We start from the raw sequence: 19374 nt of genomic DNA on the forward strand, positions 1-19374 counted from the left end.
ATCCTCCGTGCTCCCAGTGAATCACACACAGCCCTGTGTGATGGGTCAAGTCTTCTGAAAGAGTACACAGGCTTAGTAAACTGCTGTTGGGCCCAACAAGTAGTCAATTGTTATCCCCTGAGAGCAAAAGGCAAACAAGGAAACAACTATATCTCTCAGATATGAGTAAGGCCAACCTAATTAGCTGGCAGAAACTAATTTTGTTTCAATAGCTGCCAATAAATAATTGCTGTCCTGCATAAAGTTCACTAATATGCCACACATAAAACCAGCTCTATTTGCAAAGCAGAGAAAAAGCACAAGCCAGCATTATGAGACAGAACTAACCCCTGGAGGTACCATGTTTCAGCTGTCGTTACTGAAACCACACAAACCAAAGCATGTTCACTTCAAAGCAGGTAGGTACAAAACATGTACAGTAACTGCAGGGCCTTGCAAGCTTTATTATTGTGCCCTTTAAATTGCAAGCTAGATAATATCTGCTGCCAAAGAGCAACCCACGATTACTTAACATCTCTGCTACAGGGTGCAGTTCCAGTTCCAGAAGATATGAAAAGAGATGGCAGGGATTTCAGAACCCTTCCAATGTCCACTTTATATGACTGATTACCATGTAAATCAGCCTTTCTCAAAAAAATTTCCATTGAGAAACTCCTGAAACATTTTTCAAACTTCGAGAAACCCCAGAAGGGACACAATCATGCAGAATATGGTTGGAAAGCATAGCTGTGTACTTGCCTGCCTGGGGCCCCTCCCCTTCCCTGTTCTTCCAAGCCCATCATTGGCCCTGGGGGGGGGGCTATATATACAGGCCCTTCCAGGGCCTTCAAGAAACCCCAGGGCTTCATGAAACCCTACTTGAGAAAGCCTGGTGTAAATGACGAGAACGGCGTTATCCACCCTGTGGGTCTGTACCCAAAAGTGGGTCACAAAGCCAGTGGAAGTGAGGCCTAGGCTTTTGCAGTTTAATTGATTTCTGCATGGGTCACCAAACCAAGTAAATTAGGACATGTGGATCACATGCTAAAAATATTAGGAACCACTGGACTACAACACATTTCCATAACAGGCGCATACATTTAAAAATCATACAGTTTAAATACTATTATTCTAACTGAAAGCTGCATCAAGCTAGCCTAGTGATGGCAGAGACAATATGCAGTTGACAATTCATACAACATTTTGAAGTCTTTGACTGAACTCACAGCAAAAACTAGTTTCCATCGGACGTTTCCCAGCAACTATGCGCAGGGCTTTGCATCAAGTACATCTCTGTACCTGATTCAAAAATCTGGAATCAAAAATCTAGCAAAAGAACTTGCTGACTTCTGTTGGTCATCATTGCACAGATTCAAGCATTTAAAATGGTTTTGATCTGTGGATGTTCATGAATTGTTCTGTGAGGAGCAAATAATACTAATGTCAGAGTCTGTGAGATTGTTCTTAAAACAATTTTAGGTCTGATTTAAATAGGATGCGGACCATACAGAAGTACATAACCATGTAATGTTTCACATGTACATTGTGTGATTGTATGTATAATGGCTCAGTATAAGCTAGAGACAGCACTTGCAACATTCCATGGGTAATTTCTTCTTGCCTGTTGGAACCACATTCAAATCAGGCATTTGATTCAACAGATAAAGGTTAAAAAAAAGCAGAGACATCACCCTGCCAACTAAAGTATGTCTAGTCAAGGCTATGGTCTTCCCAGTTGTAATGTATGGCTGTGAAAGTTGGACCGAGCGTCAAAGAATTGAGGCTTTTGAACTCTGGTGGTGGAGAAGACTCTTGCGAGTCCTTTCGGACTGCAAGGCGAACAAACCAGTCAGTCCTAGAGGAGATCGGCCCTGACTGCTCCTTAGAAGGCCAGATCCTGAAGATTAAACTCAAATACTTCGGGCACCTCATGAGAAGGAAGGACTCCCTGGAGAAGAGCCTAATGCTGGGAGCGATTGAGGGCAAGAGAAGAAGGGGACGACAGAGAATGAGGTGGCTGGATGGAGTCACTGAAGCAGTCGGTGCAAACTTAAATGGACTCCGGGAAATGGCAGAGGACAGGAAGGCCTGGAGGATCATTGTCCCTGGGGTTGCGATGGGTCAGACACGACTTTGCACCTAGCCACAACAACATCAACAACAACAACAACAAGGCAAAGGTGTCAACAGTCTATGCTTTAAGACCTAGCCAAAGTCTTACCCTCTAAAAGTGATGAATCTAGAAGACATTCTGAAAAAAAAAGTGTCACCATACAAAAGGCATCTCTCTTTACTGCCACATGCAACAAGTCAGATGAATGTGGCAAGCACAGAAGCCCACACTGGAAAGCCCAAATAACTCAAAAAACTTCTCCCATCACCATGATATAAAACTATATAGCAGCTGATACAGTTATACTAGTGTACTAAATCAGGCAGTGCTTCATCATTGGTGCCCAACACTTCTTTACCAAGGAGTATGCTCAATTCTTTATTACTTCTAATTATGATGATGCCAAGGATACCAATGTTACATAAATGTTATATAAATAATGACTGGAAATGAAAAGCAATTTAAGTACTGTAAGTTAGCCTTGTCTGTAGAAGCCCTTAGATTTAAAAAAAAAAAAAAACACACACACACACACGCAAACGCACCCAAAGGGCTATCTTTTTTTTGGGAACTGATGTTCAGAATGTCAGTGTTGCTAACTTCCTTCACTACCATGTAGTGGTTTCAGATACTGCTGTTCAATGCTACTATCATCCCATTTTCTACTGTCTTATGTTAATATACATGTAAAGCATATTAAAAAATGGCAGTCACGGAGAAGGCGGAGCCATGGCACTTGGATAGCTCGAATACTTCGAGCTCCTGTTCCACTGAGGGTCAATCGCTGCTGTGATTGACAGAACTGGGTTTTGGGTACGCCAACCTACCCATAAATCTTCTCAGGAATTCCTTGTGAATCTCTGGGGCCTCTCTGTTCCGCAGGGAAATTAATCTCCCACTGGAACGTAAGCTCAGTGTGCACAGGGTCCAACAAGCGCCGTCCGCCATCTTAAAATCTTTTTTCCTTTTCTTCCTTTTTCAACTCTGCAATCTACAAAGCTTATTGTAGATGATGAACCAATAGTAGTGGCTGATGATAGCTCTAAACAAGATGGAAAATTACCAGCAGAAGAGGAATCTGAAATTATGGAGATGGAAAAGGGGATGTCAGAGTCTTGCAGCTCAGATAAGGACACCCTACCTGAGAAGATATACAGCCACTCCAAAGCAACAATACACAAGAAAGACATATGGATCTGCGGTGAAAGCAATCGATTGAAAGGAGCTTCATGGAAAAACATCTGTACTGATATTGGAGTCCAGGAGGTACAACTGCTTCAAGATTTATCGATGTATACTCCGAGGGAAAGACTACAACTATACTTTCCCAGCCAAAGACCAATAGGACAGAACATTAGTCAACGGGAGCCACAAGACGTAATAAGCCTCGAAATGAGACCTCCCTAAGAAGCTTGGGGAATGGAAATGCAACACAGTGGTCGAAATTCCTTTCCTCTTTTACCTCCTTTATGTAGCCATATAGGCAATATAACTAGTTAAGAAGTTAATCTGGGGTCTAAGATCTTTTAAGTAAGCTGAATTTGTATTATTAAACCTAATTTCGCAGTGGCTACCAGCCCAAAATCAAAGCATAACTAAAAGGAGACACCTAATGGAATGGACTTACATTATAGTGTGGGGTTTTAGATTTCCTATGATAGCTGAATTTGAATTATCTAGCATATCTATGTAGTGACTTTCAGCCTAAATTTAAAGCATAACTAAAAGAAGGTTTCTAGCTGAGGAGGTGTATATATAACTAACGAAAAATCTTTTCTATTAATTAATGAAGACTCCATTTTATTATTTCTGGTATTAACAATGTATACTTATATATATTTGTTTCTCTTCTTTCCGTACAACTAAGTAGGCTTATTTTTTTTTTCTCCTTTTTCCCTTTTTCTAGTGAAAATGTGGAGGGCTCTAGGACTATGTTAAGTATAAACTGTTTATGATTGTTAAAACTATCAGAAACTATGCAAACAAATGTTGAAATGATGGTAACAAAGTAGACTTCTCTTTTTAAATGTGGTGCAAACGTGAAAAAGTCTATAAAAAGTCTATAAGCTTTGGGTAAAAGTCCATAATATTGTAGCCAGTCTATAATCTTAAATGGAGAGAAGAGGGTTTGTAAGATTGAAACAGGGAACCAAAATGTTTTTCCACAGTGCTTCCTAACCCACATATAGAGCTTCTTCCACTATGCGACGACGGCAACAAAACTAGAATTGGCCAAGAAATGGAAAACGTAAGAACTACCCTCGACAGAAGACTGAGTGAATAAACTAGCTGATCTTACCAAGATAGCCAAACTGACACTAAGAGGCCTTTCAAGAATAATGGGGCCCTTACCTGAACTATTTACAAAAGGGATTAAAAATGGGGAACCAAGTGTATCAAATGAAGAGTATAGCTCTCCTTTTCTGTATTAACAATGTAGATTGCATGTATCTCACTGTTTTCAACTCTGGAAAATAAAATAAAAACTTTCTATAAAAAAAAAAATGGCAGTCACATGTGCTATGTTATGCCAAGTATGTTTATGTATATTAAGGCAGAAAACTAGGAATGGGGGGGTGGATTGGGGGGGAGCCCCGAAGACCAGAAAACATCCACAAAAGAAGTCTATTAGAATCACGGTGATTAAATTTGACAACACATTCTAAATAAGCCTATATTTGGCTACAATTTATTGTCCCACACATCCAAATGTATTGCTTCGGTGTAATACAGAGGGGAGGGGGTGAACCTTTAAGAAATTGTGGCCAGGTCTTTGCAGAGTGTTGGAAGATGGAACCACCCTACCAAATGAAAGCATTCCATCATTTCAGTAACAGCTGATGTTTCCATCTCTGACTTTGCAAATTCTGCCAACTCTTCCATCCAGTTGACTACTACCGCCATCAAAAGGCAGGCTGAGAGGCTACATTAAAAAAAAATACTCAAAGTATGAAAAGAGATTTTCATGGTGTTAAGTCTAGTTTTTGTCTGTTCATCTTATCTTGCAAATACAAAAGCCACTTACACAAATAGTGGTTAGTCATGACTGCTCCCTTTCCTAAATCATTATAGTAATCTGTGAAGCTGTGAAATATCACTAAATGGGCCTCTGGTTGGTCCAGGGCAGCAACCTTAGGGTTTCTATCATGCCATGTTCACAACAAGTATTAGTCCGTTGAATACATTCACTCAACAACAGTCTTGACTGAGTCTAGCTATCAAGCCACAGACCACTGTAGGTTCTCCAGATTTCTTATGGGACAAGACTTTCTGTGCTCAATATTAGCAAAAAGAAAGTCATCAGCTTGTCCTGATATATTTTCTGCAGAGAAGAATTCTTTCATCTCATACAGATATTAGTAACACAAATAATTGTTATGGAATTAGATAACTCTAACAACTTGGGTTTACAGAATCTACATCCCATTTAGACTGGCCTTAGGGAGTAGTTAGATAAGATTAAAATATAGAGCATCACCCAAACACCATTCTCTCTGTGCCACCATTTTTGGAGTATTTGTTTCCATTCATGCACAGTGCTATCCTATACACATGATTTCAAAGGCTTGGGTTCCGGCTAGTGTTTATGTGGGCTCACAGAATGTCGTTGGCAGCGCCAGCTCCCCTTGAAATCCTTTTCCTGAAGAAATTATATGAGATGTTTGGGGTTACTGGGGGGAAGGTGCCATGGCGGGGGAGGGGGAGCTGCTGTATTTTGGCCTACCATGGGGGGGTGGGAGGTGGTAGAGTCGTACTCTGCAAGTGTAAAGTCTTGTGTCCGCAGAAGCAGTACTATGCTTCTAAGGAGGTAATTGCAAGGGACTGCACCACCATTGTCTTTTTATGGCACATAAAAGCACAAGAGCTAGCTTGGTGTGGCGGCCACTAATCTGGAAACCAGGTTTGATTCCCCACTCCTCCACATGCAGCCAGCTGGGTCACCTAGATCACAGTCCTGTTAGAGCTATTCTGTCAGAACTCTCTCAGCCCTACCTAACTCACAGGGCATCTATTGTGGTGAGAGGGGGGGTAGGAGATTGTAAGCTGCCTTGAGACTCCTTTGAGCAGTGAAAAGTGGGATATAAAAACCTACTCTTCTTGTTGTTCTAGAAAAACTTATGCATAGACACGAAAGGGACAGCATTAATTTTGGACAGCAGTATAGCCAGCAGATCCTAGGATTGTTTGGCAGCCAGGCAAGAATGTTTGGAGGCGGTTTGGCATTGCCTGCCTCTGCATCATGACCCTATAGTCCATGGAGGACCTCTATCCAAATATTAACCAAGGTCAGCCTGGTTAGATTGATAGATTGGGCTTGCCTGGGCTATTCAGGTCAAAGGGAAGCAAGAAGAGTAAATGGGGGAGATCATGCCACAAAGCAACTTGTTGGTTGCACTGTCAGATTCACTTTGAGAAGATACTTGAAGATATTTGCACAACAGACACCTTTTAAAAGAGATCTGTCTGCTCTCATATTACAGCACACATTTTTTCTGGATTTTCTGGATTGCATTTACTGATCTAGAGTGTGACAATGTTTCTGACTTTGTCTTTTCTAGCTGTCTGATTCTGTGAAAGAAGTGGAGAGGTACTGACAGGTGCAGAGCAAGGATGGGAAAGTCCCTCTGTATGTTAAGGTTAAGTATGTGGGTGTATGCTGGAAATACAGACAGTAAATGATCTAGGTTAGTATAAAATGGGACTTACAAATGAATTTGGGCAGCTGAAACCAGTCTTCACCTGTGCAGTTGCATTTCTTAAATCACCTTAGGGATTTGTTTATTTATTATGGAGAATTGGTATGGGAAAAATCCAACAATGGCATATATTCTCTGGAAAACCACAGATTTTACTTGGGCTTGCACAGTATGTTCAGTCTTCCTAGTATTTGGGCAATTCCACAGAGCCGGGATTTAGCATCACCACACACTGGGAAAGTTAGTCTAGTCTGTAGAAAAGCTTTGCCAAGTTTTGCTGAATGTGTTCCAGAATAAGCAGATTCCAGTAGGTCTTAAAAGCAACACAAGTGTGAGTAGGAAGACCTCCATTCAGCTTTGTTGAAGAGAAGCAGATGTGCAGTAATCTACAAAAGCAGGCAGGAGAGAAGGTTATGCCTATATTGTTTGGGGGGAAAACCCCAGAAAACTGAAGGCTGGTTCAGAAATCCAAACTGTCCATTCAACAATCTCTCCTAAATACCTCCAAGAGTATATTTATATGAAAAAATATACTATTCGTATCAAAGAACATACTGTTAGGGAACTATGTACTCTGCTGCATTTCCTCAATCACAGTCGAATTTTGTGGCATCACCTCAAATGCAGAACTGGAAACATAGTACATACATGTAGCAGCATTTTCCCACATGGTCCTACATCTGCAGATCATTAGAAGCAATGAAGAATAAAAAAAAACAGTTGGCTTGACTGTATGTACTTGCCCCTTGATAATATGTTTCACTTTTTTCTTATTCAAGTCATATGTAAAATGAAAGCTGTGGAAACTGCATTTCAGAAAACACCCTGAAAACCCAGAGGTACCAAGCTGGCTCAATTAAAGCACCTTTAGAATCAGAATATCTATAAAATGTGCCTGCAGTTTTGTACCTGGCAGTGATTACACAGCCTTGCCAGCTACTCTCAGAAAAATTCCTCTCATATTCTAGTCTCTAGAGGCCTGATTACCCCACTTATTTTGCAGCTATTTCCATTGCTACAAGGCAATAACTGTAAAATGGTATAGGACCACAAGTAAAAGCGAAAGCCATCTGCAGAATAGATTGGCTAAACACTGCCAACTAGACCGGTTCTGCCAAGGTTGTAATAAAACAAGGCAAAATTTGAGAGAAGAGCAAAAATAGCCTGAAATCAGGAATACTTGAGTTGGGGTAGGGTGTTAACTTTAATTTGATAAGGTGCTATCATAAATGCCCTCACTATGGTTATGTTCATGTATCTCTATTAGTTCAGCGCTTGTTACATAGTTTAACAGGGAGGGGCATCAGTGATGGCATGATGTCCTTTCTGAGAAAAAGCAGGAAGTGACATCACATCTCTTTAGAAATCAATATAAACTCTTATGATAAATCCAAGCAGCAGCAGGAAGAGAAGGTTGCTGGTGGGAGGTCTCCCATCTTAGTAGGGGCCTTGGTAACTATATTGTTAAAACATTATAGGAACAGTGATAAGCCACATATGGTCCCCTGCTTTGCATTTGAAATGCTTGCATTTCAGGTCATTGGTAGACTTTTTGTAAATCCCTATAACCTATGCAAAAAGCATACAAACAGGGAAAGAGTCTGATACTTCTTTAAGTGTTCTATTGTAAGTTGTTTTTAATCACAGGTAAAGATTTAACTTTCCGATCTGCAGCCTGAAGTAACATAATGCAGAATTAAACCATGTGCTTTTTATTTGCATATTTCAAATAAGCATAAAATGAAAAATTCCAGAAATTCAGCATCAAGGACAGGATAAGATAAAAGATAGAGATAACCACTTTCCCGAAATGGAGATTCATTCTGTGCAGCCGCAAAGAGAACAAAAAAGAAGCAAAAGATTTGAAAGGCAGCACATTGGGGCTGAATATTAAGGCAAATCTGTAGAAGCATAAATGTTTGGACAATATCACAAGTCTGACAGTAGGGAAAAATCCATCGCTGTAAGTTCCTATGATGAGATTGGAAAAGAATCTGTCAAAAATGCTTTAAGATTAAGACTTCCTGCTTTAGGACTAACAGTTGGACATGCTGTTCCAGTTCTGATTCTGTGATTTTAAGTGGCTGTTTCTGCCAATTTTAAGCATAATCTTTATCACACAGATAAATATGAGAGACAGTAAAATATGAACTATAAAGTATGATATAAAGAAGGCACCGAAACATTTCTGAAAGGTTATCTAAAATCTTTGGCATTTGAGATGAAGAAAATCTAGTGCCATGGTATATTAATAAAACTAGATTTATAATACAAATAAACTGTAAACTACAAAGGACTACAGTAAAGTAATGGCAGAGTGAATGTCCATGTGCTATTTCTGCAAATCCCATTTCTATTCTTTATTCTACCCAAGAGTGAATTATTTTATTTACTTTTTGCAGAAATCTAGAATAATTCCGCCTATATACAGTTGATGCCATTCACAGTCAAACACTGGAGAGTCATCAGAAAAAGATTATCATTGTGCAAGTGGATACCAGGGCTGAAACAAAAGCTGAATCAGCAAATATTGAGGGTATGTAAAACAGGAACTGCAGGAACATCAAGACACAATTATTCTGACACACTGATGTGAAAATGGCTGGTATTTAGGACAGCCACTGACAGACCTTAGCTCCTCCTGAAGTTCCCTGTTTATCCAAATAGGTTTCTTGGATCCTCTACCATGTTTCCGTCTTGCTGAAATAGTCATAACTTGAGCAAGCAATACCTCTCATTTAAGGAGAGCCCACCCTTTAGTTGCTCCTTTCTCTTCCTGCATCATTGTCTAGGAAATGACTCTCATCATGTCTCTGAATTTATTAAGGTCCACCCTATGAAAGTCTAAATTTCCTTTCCTCCCCATCTCAAAAGGAATTCTAGGAGAACATGGTCACTCTTCCGCCCCCTCCTCCCCCCCCGCTAATATTTTCTTGTGCTCAAAAGAACTGCCCTAACAGCTGTGCTAAAATCAGCTGTAGATACCAAATCTTTTTTTAATGCCTTTCCATGTGAGTGGCCTGGAAAGTGTCTGTTTTGGACAGGGTTCTCTCCTTTTACCCCCCCCCCCCCAATTAAATTACTCTCTTCTACAGTCACCAAAAAAAAGACACACTCGAAGGGGGGGGATCAAACTACTGCTTAGAGGACATTGCTTTGAGATGCTGGTGAGAATCTCAGGCCAAGAGAACAACCAAAGAATCTCTTGAAAATTTCTTAAGCCAATATGAACAAATGCTTCTGGCTGCCACTTTACAGTACGTCAGCATGTCAGGAATCTGGCAGCAGTTATCAAGAAAGGGCCACACCGCCTGACCTTGATGCCAAGCCAGCAAAGTGAATATCCTCAGCTTAAAATAGAGGGCAGCTGGCAGATAAAGTCCCATTTTCATTTGTGCATTTCAGTTTAGCTACTAAAGAATCTGCTTTTTCTCTTAGCCAGAGCAGTAACTAAGGGCTAAAAGAGAAGAAGAAACTAACATGTTTGCATTTCACCATCATAAAATTCTACTGGCTGATTCTGAGAAAATGTTAACCTTTTGGGGGGAGTGGGGACTAATATATGACAATATTCAAAGCTATTGTTTCAATTTCAGGCAATGCTCTGCCTCCCTGCCTCCCCCCCCCCTTAATTATTCCAATGTCACGCACTTGGCACAACTTGACCGAGATGGCTGTCAGACCTGGCTCCTGCCCAGTCAAGAACCTTGGAGTAAGGCAGAGCTGTCCAAAGTAGAAGCAAGGCACAACCCGGCCTGAATGTTATGTGTTATAATAAAGTTGTGGCCTATTTAAACGCCAACAGTTGTATGGGTGTCTTTATGGCGACAGGTATTCACCTGCAAGGCAAAGAAATTCCCATCCCCGGGAACAAGGGAGATGGAGGCAGGAGTGACAGCAGGATGAAGCTGGCAATTCTAGCACATTTCAGCCTTCGTACCTTCCTTTTGCTGGTTGCCTGCTGGTTGTTTTTCGGTAGCTAGCGCTTTTTAGGTTGGTGAATCCACTTTAATGCGATTCCTGTACTCGTGCTTTAAAATGGAGGCTATAGCAAGCAGTTTACTGCCCAGATGCTGGATGTTGGTGATTTCATGCGAAGCAGCCAGAATATAACTACCATTAGGTAAGCATTTCACTATAATTATCTTGTGCGGAAAAGCCCTCAGTCACATCACTTCATCTTACAATTGGTTTTGAAAAACATTTTTGCAATCTTGACTTTATCTAGGTCATATGATCTGCAATTTTAGCAAAATTTAGCAGTTTGGTGCAGTGGTTAGGAGTGCGGACTTCTAATCTGGCGAGCCATGTTCGATTCTGCACTTCCCCACATGCAGCCAGCTGGGTGACCTTGGGCTTGCCACGGTGCTGATAAAGCTGTTCTGAACTGAGCAGTGATATCAGCCTCACCCACCTCACAGGGTGTCTGTTGTGGGGAGAGGAAAGGGAAGGCGACTGTAAGCCACTTTGAAATTCCTTCGGGTAGAGAAAAGCGGCATGTAAGAACCAACTCTTTTTCTTCTACTACTTTGCTTCCTAAATCATATATTTAGATCAAGTTTTAATATGTGAGATATATTTGCTTTTTGAGGTTTGAACAATAGTTCAAAACAGATGGTATGCCTGGTAATGACATAACTACCTATCAAGGAGGCTGCTCAGCAGTATGTCAATATATAATACTATCCTACGAAGATACTGCAATTATGGGGCTGTGTTTCTGCATGAGCTGAAGTTACCTAACAGAAGAACGGTTATGCATATAAGCGTCATGAGGTTAATTGACTTATAGTAACCCTAGCAAGATGCGTCCAAGTGAGAACCAGAGGTCATCCACCATTGTCATCTTCTTCAGAATCTCCCTTGGTGGTCTCCCATCCAAGCGCCAACCCTATTTAGTTTCTGAGATCTTGCAAGATAGGGTTATTCCATGCCTCTTTCCCTCCCAACAGAGGAATGGTACTTGAGATAAAATCAGAATTTTATTTTTATTTTTTTACAATAAAGGCTTGTGAACACCTGGACCTCCCACATTTAAGAAGATTAAACTAGCACTATAAACTAGATATGCAAATAGTCAGACACTAAATTAGCTTGAGCAATTTAAATCTTTATTTGGGAAGCAAGTTCTTATACATCTGAAGAAGGTTTTGGGGTTGGGTTTAAAATAAGCCTCATTGTTGTGAATGTGATCTTTTTTTCCTCCTTAGGTGGTTACATTATGGACCTGCAAAATTTCAAAACAGCAACAGCTGTAATTAACCAGTTAATATGTACACAATCCAGAGGCTAGCTTATACTGATAAGAATGCCTGGACTGCCAATTGATAGTGGTCTCAAAACTTACACACTAGTTGTACTGAAAATATTTACAATGAAGTTGTAATTAGTCATCAGATTTGCACAAGGAAACAATAAAAATCTTCATTTTAAATGTCTCATTACTGTATTGATCACTCTGATGCTTTAAATGTTTTAATAGGCCTGGAACAGTCCCCAAAGTTCACCCAGCAACTAACTGGAAAGTACAAAGGGAAATACAAAGAACCTGTCCAATGTCACCTGCAACAGGCTGTAAAACTGAAAACACATATTATTTTAAAATCTAAAGATTTTTGAGACATAGCATCTTAGAGATCGACAAGATTTTCAGAGTATAAGCTTACGAGAGTCAAAGCTCCTTTCATCAGATAAAAATATGTGTCTATAAGATTACCGCCAGAGGGGACTGCTTACTTAGCATTAATTGATGCTCTTTTGGCCAACATAAAGATAATTGCTGATTGGTTTACAAACCAGGCTTACTGCAGGTAATGATATACATGTGTGGTTCACAGAAAACCATATAAAATTGCTGAACTTTGTTTTCTGATTGCTGGGAGCCTGTAGCTACTGGTTCCACCAACTTGGTCAGTGGTTCCCCAAGTGGGTGGTGTTACTCCCAGGGGGGGGGAATTACTTGGGAGTGCTAAGAGGCAAGGAGTGGCAGGAAAAAACACTGGAGGTGTGCCCCTTCAACTATGCTGTTCACTTATTTATGACTAGGATAAGGCAATATGCTAGCAAATGGAACTCTAAATTTCTGCCTCTGCATAGTGTTGAAATCTGGTGGAAACTATCAGACTTTTTAGTAAATAAACCACCAGAACACTAGTCAGCCCAGTATACTGTGTTTTGATATTCCAGGATCTTTTATGTATCCCATTCACTTCCAGTATCCATCAATAGTTTTCTGTAGTTTCAGACCTAAAAAAATAGTCCTAGTTAAGCACAATTATATGGGTGAATCAGTTTTGCAAAACTTTTAAATGTGTAGCAATTTTGTACATTTTTCTTCTGAAAATAGACCCATTCTCACCCAGTATTTATATATACATAGCATAACTTGTCGTCTGGCTACCAGAATGTTCATTATCCTAATTTTTAAATTTTAATCCCCTAATTTTACAATTGAACAAAGAATCTGAGAACTAATATCTAATAGGTACACATAAGGTTGACATTCAGAACCACTGGACAAATGATGATAATGGTGAGGATCCTCCCCCAACACTAATAGGAATGGTGTGGAGAACATGTCTAGGGAGAGCTTGACTTCATACTCGGTTGGTAAGGCTGATCAGGCTGCTGGCTGCTAATATATGTACAGCAGCCTGAGCTACTCTAACAATTAAAGAAAGTCATGAGATGATTAACTCTTTCAGATGCATCTGGAATCTGCACCTAATTTACAAAGAGATACTATCTGCCTTTGTTTTGCCTTCAATCTGTTCCTCTCATGTGAGCATCAGCAAGGGAAAAACACTTGAGGCACTGTTGTCTCTCAAAGACAAATGTTGAACAGATATCTTTGCTTCACTGAGATGTCATGAACACAAGAATGGATGTACATAAAAGTAACACTGTGTTAGTGGTACTAGTTTAAAGTACAGCCTGAAAAGTGGAGAATCTGGAGGCTGGCAAAGAAATTCAAAACGGTCTTATGACAGTGGGTGACATCAGTCCATTTTGAGAAGACAAATGTGATACTAGACAATCCTAAACCAAGCTACGACCCCCCAACCCAGCACAATCAAGTCAAAGGGCTTAAATAATACAATTCTTCTGAGGACTGCACTGTCAGATGTGTAGAAACAGTAATTCCGTGGTGGGAAATATTCTTTGGATAAAATTAGCCAATTTTTCAAAGTAAAAATCTACATTACATTTTAAATATGAAGTCAAGCACTCAGGAACCACACATCAATGCCACTCACTAATTCAGGCATCCATAATGAGGAATTCAAGTAAGCTATTAACAGCAAATTCATGCAGTGATAATCTTAATTATATTGGGAAGTTTTTATCCTACTGGTAGATAATTTATGTTAAGAAATAAAGGGATTGTCTTGCATTGAATTACCATGTTTCAGACAACCAGGCTTCTAAATCAGCATCATGTGAGTGTACAACTACAGGTTACATATAATTTTGTGATAGTTAAAAGAGAACTTCTCTTTTCAAAATGCAGCCATGAGGGCTGGTATTTCAAGAGGGGGCACAATGCAGGGGGAAAGGGTTCTTTTTAACCCTTCCATCTCATGCTGTTTTCCCAATGAACAATGTCACTTCTGATTTACTTTTATTCAGATGCGGAGGGATGGACTCTGGACCACAGAAGTATCTCAATCCCCCAAACAGTACTAATATTCTAATAATATTTTTAGATACAACAATAAATATGTCCTTTTTAGAAAAAAAAAAAGAAACAGGAAAAAGCTCCCAGCAGCTTCATTATGCAAATTGCCTAAATCAGTCCATAGGATCACCAACCCACAGTTAAATGTAGCTCGGGCTAGTCCAATCCTGTCTGTTCTCAAAAGCTAAATGGGGTCAGCCCTGGTTAGTACTTGGCTGGGAAACCTCCACGTAAGTAGAGAGTCACTCCATAGATGGAGGGCAATTTCAAACCACCTATGAATGTCTCCTGCCATGAAAACCCTATGGGGTCACCAGAGCTCAGCTAGGGTTGCCAGTCCCCAGGGGCTGGAAATTACTCTGTTTGATGTCTTTCCATATATTTCAGAGGGTTTAAGAAACTGGGGGAAACCCCCCCCCTGAAAAATGTGACATTTCTATGTCATGCAAAGTGATGCAGGAATATTGTGGACATTGGAGGTCATGCAACAAGCTGGTTTTCAGGTGAAACTCTGAAGGAAGAAGCTAATTCTAAACTCAGAGCATCGCCACCAAATAACATAGAAATGTCCCTCTTGTACAGGCTTCTTCCTTCCCCACTCCTGATAAGTCCCCCCATCCCCTGCTGGCTGGTCTGCTAGGCCTGGCAACCCTAAAGTCACCCATTACTTGACAAGGCTTTCCACCCCCATGCATCAGGCCTCAAGGAACAACTTTGGAAATGGACCAGTGTGACCTAATGGATAAGAGTTCAAATTCCTCTATAGCCAAAGAACTCAATTAATTGTAGAAGGGAATTTATAATGACTTGCTTTACTGTTTTGAAAGACCAAAGCAACAAGTTGAGAACTACTAGTGATTATATTTTCCATGTATCACTGCATGGAAGATTTCATTCATTCTACAGTGCTGAGCATGTATGTATGCTTATCAAATATACTACTGCCTTTCTAAAACCTCCATGGCAGTTAGATTACACATGGAATTGCCCGACGAGTAAAAATGGCAGCAACAAACAAAGACTACAGTTCTCTGTATAATTGCTTAAAACAAAGCCGTACTGAAGAAAGCAGGATTCCTTCTTTGTACACATGCATAGACTCAGGCTGTACAATGTCTATAATGATTTAATACTTTTTTCAAATTATCCATATACAAATTTAAGTAACATTTTAATGATTTGAGTAAATCCTAAAGATGCTTCGATTCCAGATACTAGTAGAATATTCTTTAGTTATTTATTATGCATTTAAATTTTCTTTTCCAATAATCTACTCTTCCCCTTGTGAGACATTTACTCATAAACTGTACCCAAAACAAAAGCAAACAAATAAAAAAAATTGGAATCACAGGGGGCAACTCCTAAACAGGAAGCAGTAATATTATCATGTGAAAGAATTAAGTCTGAGTCTAGTGGCATCTTTAAGACCAATAAAGTTTTACTCAAGATATAACCTTTTGTGTGCATGCATAAAAAAACTTGGTTGGTCAGCCCACTTTTATTTTCCTTATCAATTTGCTTATAAGTTTACTTAATAATAATGATATTATAATAAGTTTTTATTTGTAGCCCACTCTTCCCTAGTCGACTCAGATCAGCTGACAACAAATGAAAAGCAATCATACTATTTAGGCATTAAAACATGTTAACATTTTAAAAAAACCAACCTCCTTCTGATGATCTGAGCCTTTCAGAAGGTTAGCCAGAACTTGGAGGGATTTTTTATTGACGGATTGGTTATCAGGCAGGGAGGCTGGCATTTCTAATGTTCTTTCCTGGTCTCAACCACAGGCCCAGTGGAACAGCAGGCCCTCTGGGATTGTTTAAGATTCCAGAGGGCCCTGATCTCCTCAGGTACAGTGTTCCGCCAGGGCCTAAAAAGCCCTGGCCCTAATCAAAGTCAGTTTTATCTCTTTGGAGCTGGGAACCCTGAGTAGATTTCTTTATTTTCTCTCCAACAGGGACCCAAAGTGACTGACATTATTTTCTTGCCCTCCACTTTATCCTCACAGCAAAACCATGAGGCCCATCAGGCTGAGGTAGTCATCCATGGACTGGATGACCACTTTGAAGCTGGCCACTGCATGGCAGCAGGCTATCTAGAGGGGGGACTTGGGGGAAGGGGCAAAATTTCATATACGTGAAGCAGAACAAGTTATATGATTTCCTTTCATATGAAATTTAGATCATGTCTTAGTGTGGGGGGGGGGACCTTTGTCAGGGGTCCATGGTAGCTTTTGGCATCACTGCATGGGACTAAAGAAAAACACTCTTTGAAAATCCAAATACTTGGAACAACTGTGTTATAAGCCAGAATTTTGACAAGCATTACCACACATAGCCATCTGTAGAGTGGGAAATGACAGTGAATCTGCACTAATAATACTACCAAGCAGAATTTAGTGGAAAACCTTGCTGTTTTCATGTGAGAAGAGAGCTAATTTACACAATCCATTGGAATGGTAATTATCAATTGAAACTCTTCATTGTATCTTCCTGGCTTACCTTGCACTGATAGGTAGTTAAAGAAGGAACTCTCTGTCATAGACAGCGATTTCACACAGTCCAACTGTCATTTGATATAGCTACAACAATCACACAAGAAACATGGCAGGGTGAACTGTCCCTTAGAAAGGAACAAAGCAGTTACTTGATTAAGATTTTTATCAGCCCACTGTGATCCCAACGTTCTTCGTTAAAAGAAGAAAAAGTGCTCAGGTTTTTCTATAACTGCGTAAAGTATTCAAAGACTCGTATCTTATTCAAATATAATAATGAGGACAATCCACAGACCTTCTTCAGATATCCCCAACCCCCTCTGGAAGTTTCAAATGAAGGGAAAGGGGGGGGGGAAGGCTGGAGTCTGCAAACAAAAGCACAAGGACTCCACTTTTTAAAAAAGCTCATGTAATGAGTCTGCCACTTCCTATATAAACCATGACACATTCACTGCCTGAGGTGTTATACTTTTCAAATCATGAAACATTAAAATAAGCTAATTTCTATTTGCTTGCCCACAGCTGGAAGCACTCAGGTGACATCACAGCAAAGCCTGAACAATTCTTGACAGCTGTTATTGTGGTAAATAGGGGCAGGCAGAAAAGGAAAAATCTGGAGCTAGAGTTAGATTACAGCAGAACAAGCAGGTAACCCGCAAGGACTTGCTGGGGTCACCTCATTTCTCCCCATATCCCATTTCCCACACCACATCCGCTCTCTCTCCTCCTGGCAACTCACATCTAGTGTTCCCTTTCTCTGCTTCCTTCTCTTCTTTCCACTTACCAGTCAGACCTGTTTGTATCTTAGCTTTATTTATTGATTTAATTTATACCCACCTTTCCCCCCAATTGGAACCCAAAGCAGCATGCATCAGTCTCCTTTCTTTCATGTCATCCTTTTCACAATCTTGTGAGGTACATTAAAGTAAAAGAGACTGACTGGCCCAAGGACGCCCAGTGAGCTTCCATGACAGAGTGGGGATTTGAGCCTAGGTCAGTGGTCCCCAACCTTTTTATCACCGGGGACCACTCACCGGGGACCACTCAACGCCTTTTACTGAGGCCCGGGGGGGGGGGTAGCTTACTCCTCTACTCTCAACCACTGCCCTAACACTCTCTGATTGCTATGGTAATGTTTAAACATCCCTTCAAAATAAGATACAGACACTCCACAACAATGAAGTGTGTTGTAAAGGGCTGGGGGGGTGAAGTAAAGGGCCGGGGGGGGGGAGAAAGCGTCCTTCGGGGCCCACCTCCAATTAGTTGAAGGACCACATGTGGTCCGCAGCCCACAGGTTGGGGATCGCTAGCCTAGGTCTTCCAGTCTTACTCTAACCACTACAATTCCCTCGCCGTGGAAGCCAGTCCCTAGGGAAAATCTGGCCCTGTTGCACAATGCCAGTTACTGGACTGGGTTGAGTTGGAGGTAGGATTGTGTGCGGCGGCATCCAAATTGGCCATTCCAGGCCAATGCAGCCAGCGCTGCAGGGCAGGAGGGGAGGCGCAGGTGGAGGCGCCGGTGCATAACTTAGCACACACACGCACGCCTGGCTGCATCAGCCTGGAACTGCGATTCAGACACCGCCACGCACAACCCTAGGTGCTCACCTCCCAGGGTCCAGTTGTGCAGTGAGGTACTTGGAGCATAAAGCTCCTTGAAAATGTCAACAAGGGGTTCTCTTGCCCTTGAGGGGAGCCTAGACCCCTGTTTTACCATGATGCTGGGTGACCTGAAGAGAGCTGTGAGACAACTAGAACAATGCTGGTCAAAAATTCATGCTGAATCTGACAGATCATGCCACAGAGCCCATTAGAAGACTTCTAAAGCAGAGGTAACAGCAGCAAAGAAATGTTAATTCTCTGCTACTACTATATCAGCTAGTTCACAGCCATTATGATCAGTTGTTCCATGCAGCTCACCATCTGCCGATTCATTTCAAAGCTTGAAATGTTGTCACTTGTGCTAATAGTTGACCACGACAACTACATCAAAATATGCACGCATCTATTGCAAATCGCTTGCCACACAGGCTTGGATCCAGTACTTTTGCTCCATTAAGGCTGGTATGTTCCTCTGGCACAAAATGCCTTGACAGCCAGTGTATTGTAGTGGTAAGAGCAGCAGCCTCTAATTTGGAGAACTGGGCTTGATTCCCTATTCTTCTACATGCAGCCAGCTGGGTGACCTTGGGCTAGTCACAGTTCTCTTGCAGCAGTTCTCTTAGGATTCTCTCAGCCTCACCTACCTCACAGGATGTCTGTTGTAGAGACAGGAAAGAAAATATGTTTGTAAACCACCTTGGGACTCCTTTAGGTAGTGAAAAGTGGGGTATAAAAACTAGCTTTTCTTCTTCTGATGAAACTAAGAAATAACAAAATAAGGCCAAAGCCAATGGGGCAAGTAAATTA

General features: G+C 40.9%; 1 protein-coding gene across 10 annotated transcripts in view; it reads right to left on the reverse strand.

Moving 5' to 3' along the window:
- FAM53B (family with sequence similarity 53 member B) overlaps nt 1-19374 on the reverse strand; it is a 191267-nt gene that overhangs the window by 88557 nt on the left and 83336 nt on the right. Inside the window, exon 6 of one of the 10 annotated variants that reach the window (XM_077350038.1) lies at nt 11879-12016. The exons of the other annotated variants lie outside the window; for them this stretch is intronic. Within the exon in view, the coding sequence (XP_077206153.1) occupies nt 11996-12016 (21 nt within the window). The 3' untranslated portion in view covers nt 11879-11995. Of the gene's footprint in view, nt 1-11878; nt 12017-19374 lie in introns of those variants that run through there. 10 annotated transcript variants of the gene reach the window in all.

This window comes from Paroedura picta, chromosome 8, assembly GCF_049243985.1.
Source record: "Paroedura picta isolate Pp20150507F chromosome 8, Ppicta_v3.0, whole genome shotgun sequence".
In the NCBI taxonomy this organism is placed as follows: domain Eukaryota; kingdom Metazoa; phylum Chordata; class Lepidosauria; order Squamata; family Gekkonidae; genus Paroedura; species Paroedura picta.